This window comes from Hevea brasiliensis, chromosome 6, assembly GCF_030052815.1.
Source record: "Hevea brasiliensis isolate MT/VB/25A 57/8 chromosome 6, ASM3005281v1, whole genome shotgun sequence".
NCBI lineage: Eukaryota > Viridiplantae > Streptophyta > Magnoliopsida > Malpighiales > Euphorbiaceae > Hevea > Hevea brasiliensis.
In genome coordinates this window covers 4,911,211-4,917,740 of record NC_079498.1, presented here as the reverse complement: position 1 = coordinate 4,917,740, position 6,530 = coordinate 4,911,211, and the positions used below count along the sequence as shown (strand labels likewise).

At 34.0% G+C, this 6,530-nt stretch overlaps 1 protein-coding gene across 1 annotated transcript; it reads left to right on the top strand.

Annotated features, from left to right (window-relative positions):
- The first annotated feature begins 1,181 nt into the window (after positions 1–1,181).
- LOC110634701 (protein NRT1/ PTR FAMILY 2.7) lies at positions 1,182–5,261 on the top strand. Its single transcript, XM_021783809.2, has 4 exons — positions 1,182–1,374; positions 1,469–1,686; positions 1,779–2,317; positions 4,169–5,261. The coding sequence occupies exons 1-4, from the start codon at positions 1,281–1,283 to the stop codon at positions 4,995–4,997; spliced, it is 1,680 nt and encodes a 559-aa protein (XP_021639501.1). The 5' UTR covers positions 1,182–1,280; the 3' UTR covers positions 4,998–5,261.
- The last annotated feature ends 1,269 nt before the right edge of the window (positions 5,262–6,530 follow it).

Below are 6,530 nucleotides of genomic sequence, written 5' to 3'. Positions count from 1 at the left end.
GCCTTTAAAATTTGGATACATCATGTTGAATAATTGCCCACTTCTCTCTCTCTAATGAGATTTTTTTTTTATACTGAAATGAGAATTACTTCTGTCATGCTATGTTTGAAATATATATCATCTGTATTAAAATAAATGCAGGAAATTATATGTCAAACCTTATTGTTATAATATATACGTAAATTTAAAATACATATAATTATATATTTATAAAAGAAAAATAATTTAAAATTTACGTCCATAAAGAAAACAAAAAAAAATGTTTTACTATAATAAAATAGATGAAGAATTTATTCTTATAACTTAGTTTTTCTAATATTTCATAAATCTTTATATTGATGCATATCACGGGGTGTTGTTATTCCCAATTGAATTTTAACATAAAACTTTTGACGGATCATAATTTGAATCCATTAAAACATATTTAAAATTCTTGTCACGTAAAATAACAATTATGCTAAAAACCCTCTATCTCTCTCTCACTCGATGTACAATGGAAGGGAGCTAAACAATCTGTTCAGCACTTAGAAAGTGGCTAAGTGGCAATACACCTGTGGTCCTGTTGAAATCATACCAAGAACTCCACTATTCACTATCAAACGAAGCAGTAAACAGATGAAATTTCTGCATTTTGAGCTCTAGGGGAAGGGCGAATGTGTATTCTTTTTCTACGCATTGCAACATGCATAAGAATATGTATAAAAAAGAAAAAAGAAAAAAGAAAATTGCATTAACCTATATATATATATATATAGCGGTAAGGAAGAGCTATTGTTATTGTAGGCTATATTTTTATTTTTTTATTACAATTTATTGCAAGCATAAGTACACTTTTATATATTATATTTTTGCGGTAGCTGTAAGGGCCATTCATAGTTATATGAAAGCTTTCTTATTAAGCTAAATTATTCTGTTTGCTGTTGATTCTCAGACTTTGATACAGTGAGAAATCTTTGTTTAATCTTCAAATTCATAGGTTGTAAATTTATAATGGTCATAGCAGTATGAGAATAAAAACACTTATATTTAAAAATTCTCTCTTTTCCTATTTGGAATCTAAAATTTAACTGTATATCACACAATTATAATATTTCTCTTTTCTTGCTTAAATCTATTTTACCGTGGATGCAGTACAAGAGATGTGGTCAACAATGATGAAAAGTAGTACTCCACTGGTGGGGTATTGGGCATCTAGAGGTCTACTAGCTCTGCATTATTTAAGACAGGCCCGCTTTGTGAACTAACGCATTCCAGCAAGAGCGATAACCAAGGTTTGCAAGATGGATAGATCACTCTCCGCTGACCCTGAATCAAAAATATCAATCTCTGGTGCCAGAAAAAGAGGCAGCTGGATCACCTTCCCTTTTATTATTGGTATCCAGCTAGTTCTTTTCTTTCTCAAACTTGCATTTTCCCTTTTGAGTTTTGATCCATAGAGCTGCTAAATGGGTTCTTTTGCTTTCAACAGGGGCTTTTGCCTGCTTGACACTTGCTGGTGCAGGATGGGCAGCCAACCTGATTGTTTATCTTATTGAGGAATTCAATGTGAAAAGTATTGATGCTGCCCAAATTTCCAATGTGGTTAATGGTGGCTCCAATTTAGTTCCAATTTTTGGAGCTATAGTTGCCGACTCTTTCTTGGGCTCTTTCTCTGTCATCATTATATCTTCTTGCATCTCCTCTGTGGTAATATAGTTAGTAGTCAAATCTATTCTTACTTATAATGTCTCTACAGAACATAATTATTCCCTTAATCTGTTCCTTATTTACACATGCAGGGCTTGGTGCTTTTGGCCTTAACTGCACTACTTGACTCCCTGAGGCCTGAACCCTGTGAAGATGGATCGAGCTTATGCCAAACCCCATCAAAACTCCAATATGCAGTCCTATATGGAGCCTTTGTTCTGGCATCTACAGGCATGGGAGGATCAAGATTTACTTTAGCAACAATGGGAGCAAACCAATTTAATAAACCAGAAGATCAGGGCATTTTTTTCAACTGGTTTTTCTTCACCTTCTACTTTGTTTCCCTGATTGGTGCCACAGCCGTCGTCTATATAGAGGATAATGTTAGCTGGGGATTCGGGTTGGGACTATGTGTTGCTGCTAATTTCATTGGTCTACTCATTTTCATTTTGGGAACTCGTCTCTATCGACATGATAAGCCTCAAGGAAGCCCTTTCACAGGCTTAGCCCGTGTAGTTGTTGCTGCTATACAAAAGAGGAAGGTCTTGTTGTCTTCCAAGAGTGAGGACTATTACTATGACCATGATACGAAGCCGAAAGAGCTAGCTGCTCCGATGTCAAAGCGCTTCAGGTATGAACTTGAACAGTGCATTACATAATCTTGTATTTCTTTTTACGTAAGTTTCAAATATAGGCTCTTAGCAAATACACATTTCAACCATGTTACTTTTGGCTCATTAGGTCTTTTTCATGACAGTAAGATTATGAGCTTGAAACCTTAATTGAACCTCAATCAATCAAAACAAAACTCCTCCATATAAGCTATCGAGATTTGCCTCTAATTATGAATTGATTGAAACTCATTTTATTAAATTAATGTCAAACAAAATTGAATAACGAAAAAATAATTAGTATAATCCATTCAATTAGCTTATGATTAAAAATTTAATTGCTGTTGTATTATAATCATGTAATTAATTATCTGCTCCTTAATTTGATATTTTTTTTTATGATTTATGTTATCAGAAAAATCAATACTTGTAGTTAAAGATTGCAGAAAGCATCATTATACCCATACTCATTTTTTTACAAACAAGCAATATATACATCGATGGTAGTTAGCAGCCAGTGATAAGCAGGAAAAGAGGAAGCAGCATTAACAAGACATGAGGAAAAGTAATATTATATTGTATCCAAATGAGGAAAAGTCTCTTTTTGACTCCAAGCCCCCTCCCTCTCACTCTCAGGCCTCACTAATGGCCAACTACCAACTGGATAAATGTATTCACATTACAAAGAATAAATAAAAAGCAATCTATTGTAGGAATCTTGCTGGCTTTTAGCTCCACCATCCAAGTTGATGAGAGAAATGATTTGGGTTATGGGCCAGCCAGTGAGCCTGCAGGAGTCTCAAATCTTCACTTGATTCGGTAGGTATTGGAAGAAAACTTAAAGTTTACAATATGGAACAAATAGGATTAGTTTAGTCAAGAAAAATGAGAGCCCTTTTATTAATCCAAATTTGATTTCTTTGGAGCCTTCTAGAATTATTTAAAAATAATTAATATAGGAGAATATATTTTTTTAAAGTATGAGAAAAAAAAACTGAATTTTAATATAAAAGATACTAAAAACGACAGTAAAGTGAACAAAAATGAAAATAGGAATGGCCATTTTTGCAGTGAAACACAATTCCCCACTATCTTCCCCACCTTGATCTTGGAGGGGAAATGATTGCTGAATGACTATAGTAGAAACATGGGCCACAATAGGCACTATCTGATTGAGTTGGTTGGGGGAGTTTGTGGCTGTGTGGGTTCACAAAACAATATGGTTTCAAGTCTCTAGGATTTGGCCCAAGTCTGAAGTTGGCAACACTAAAAATGCAAAGCTGTAGATCTCATCCTCTAGTCAAAGTGAATAAATACAATATCAGTAGTAGTGACCAAACAGCTAGTGGGGGCAATGATAGTAGTAGAAATATTGATACTGATGTCATAGTCAGATGTCCTGCTGCTACCTGTTGTGCCTTAAAAAAAAATCCATTAATACCAAATGCATCTGAGGTGAAGTATATCAAGTCTGTTTGATTATGCAAGCAAAGCAATAGTTGGGTTATGATATCAAAGCTTCATTTCCTTTGGTTTTTTCACTTAACATTCCGATTCATAGGTTGGGTGTATCTGAAATCGTATATGTGAAGCGACCATGCTAAGTTTTTTTAAAATTATTAATAAAATAATTTCATTGTCTATAAAAAAAAATTTATGCCAAGTTTTTCCTAAATTATTAAAAATTATTAATAAAGAAATTTCATTGCTTAAAAAAAAAAAGATTTTCGATGCATTCTTCCTGAAATTAATCTGAATATCAGATCTAGTGCAACATGTAGAGAGAATGATGAACAAAATTCTCATTTCATTGGATTATCATGTATCATCAAATATTAAGATGTGCTGATCTACTCCTACAAAGCATGCAGGTTCTTCAACCGAGCAGCGCTCAAAGCTGAAGGAGACATCAAACCTGATGGATCCATTACAAAACCCTGGAGACTATGCACAGTATCACAGGTAGAAGATTTCAAGACTCTGATCAGAATTTTCCCAATGTGGTCTACCAGTATATTTCTAGCCACTCCAATCGCAATGCAAAGCAGCTTGACAGTCCTCCAAGCTCTAACCATGGACCGTCACCTTGGACAACATTTCAAAATCCCAGCTGGTTCTATTTTAGTCATAGTATTAATCAGTACAGCCATCTTTCTCACCATAATTGATCGCTTTGTCTATCCACTGTGGCAGAACCTAACGCACAAATCCCCTACGCCATTCCAAAGAATTGGAGTAGGTCATGTGCTTAATGTGTTGAGCATGGCTGTGTCAGCTTTAGTGGAGTCAAGGAGGCTCCGAATAGCCCATGCTCAGCACCACCAGGACCAAGGAAGTTCTGTTGTGCCAATGTTGGCCTTGTGGCTGTTTCCACAACTAATTTTGGTTGGCATTGGAGAAGGATTTCATTTTCCTGGACAAGTTGCTTTGTATTACCAAGAATTTCCAACCTCACTGCGTAGTACAGCAACTGCCATGATTTCTTTGATCATTGGGATTTCTTTCTATTTAAGTACAGCATTGATTGATCTTATTAGAAGGGTAACAGATTGGTTACCTGATAATATAAATGAAGGGAGGCTAGATAATGTGTATTGGGTGCTGGTGGTAATGGGGGTACTCAACTTTGGTTATTATCTAGTTTGTGCCAAGTTGTACAAGTACCAGGATGTTGAAAAGGTAGTGGATGAGAGTTCTTAAGGTTCGGCTGAGTGGAGTTGATGGTGGACAAAACGTGCAAGAAGCTTGAATATGGCAATCACTATCTTCTTCCTCTCTGTCTCTCTGTAATTTTTTTTTACTTTGATTTTTTGCACTATAAAAATTTAGAATAAGTGATATAACGGTTTTATTAATAATAAAGTAGAATTAATAAAGGTCAAGAAGTTGAGGATTTAATTAATAATTTTTCTAGTATGCTCAAGAATCAGCTGATACTATTTTTCTTCACTGCTATTTTGCTGAAGTAATGTGGTATACATGCCCTTTGAGATTTGGATTTTTCTTACTTATACCCGATTTATCATGTATTCAAGATAGGAGATGTATAGTGAGGCGTAAATATGAGTTCTATAAATTTATATCTTGAGTGCATAATAAATCGAGTCTAGGCAAGAATTTTTTTTAGCTTGCCACTGCATGTTCTAGGGAATACCATCACTGTGCTGAATTGGCTATTTAAAGAGATGGAACTGGATTTTGTGGAGTTGTTTGTCACTACGGCATGGAGCTGAAAGAAAAATGCACCAATTGCAAGAATAATTCAGCAATAAGTACAAATATTAGCAATTTAAAATTTTTCATAACCTAGGGTTTCATGCATCATGCAACCACATTCAGCTATTGAAAAATATATCATTTAGTCATACTAAATCATATTTTAATTGCTAATTAAGCTTACTTGCCATTAGGAAACAATTTACTAAATTTTAACGAATTAGGGTTTTGAAGAATTCTTACCCAATAGGCGCATAATTAGATTCTAAACACCTTATTTGGGAAGCAAGGCCACCAATTGCTAGCCCTCTAGCTTGTCCACACAAGCTTCTTGATTAAAGCCCCTTGATCAACTCAAAAACTCCTCTTTCTTCTTCCTTATGGTTCAGCCAGAATATGGAAGGGAGGAAGGGTAAGTTGTTTGAGTTTTTCTCTTTTGGAAGTGATGATAAACACTTTCTCTCTTATGATTCAAGAGCAACAACACTTGGTGTTCTTGAATTCTAGTCTCAAGGATGAAGATGAAACTTAGAAAAGAAAGGGAGAAAGTGGCGGACTCAAGGATGGAAAAGAAGATCTCATCAATTTTCTTCTTACCTCATCCATAAATATCTTAACTTAATAATTAATTAAGCTAACATGTGTTTACTTTTAATTGGCTAATTAAAAGTGTTGTCCCAATCTTATTGGTCCACTTGTTCAAGCTTAATACTAATTAAGAAATTAAGATATGATTAATTAGAAATTAATCATGCCAATTAATTAATTAATCAACCATTAATTAATTAATTTCCTCTCATATTTGACTAAGTCAATATAGTTAAACTTTGACATGTCAAACTAATCAAAATTCATTTTCTTAAGTTATTTTTCAAGTTTATATTTAAATACTTTAAACATCAACTTGAATACTTTCAATGATTAATTTAGTTTCAAGTCATGCTAGAGACCTTGCAATCTAATTGTAAACTAAATTAGTTAATTCAATTAATGAATTAAACTAATTAATTAATTAAT

Bases quoted from the DNA above. Each gene is read 5' to 3' on its own strand.
- LOC110634701 (XM_021783809.2), top strand. From the start codon at position 1,281: ATGGATAGATCACTCTCCGCTGACCCTGAATCAAAAATATCAATCTCT. The intron at 1,687-1,778 runs GTAATATAGTTA...TTACACATGCAG, and splicing joins CTTCTTGCATCTCCTCTGTG to GGCTTGGTGCTTTTGGCCTT. The intron at 2,318-4,168 runs GTATGAACTTGA...CAAAGCATGCAG, and splicing joins CCGATGTCAAAGCGCTTCAG to GTTCTTCAACCGAGCAGCGC.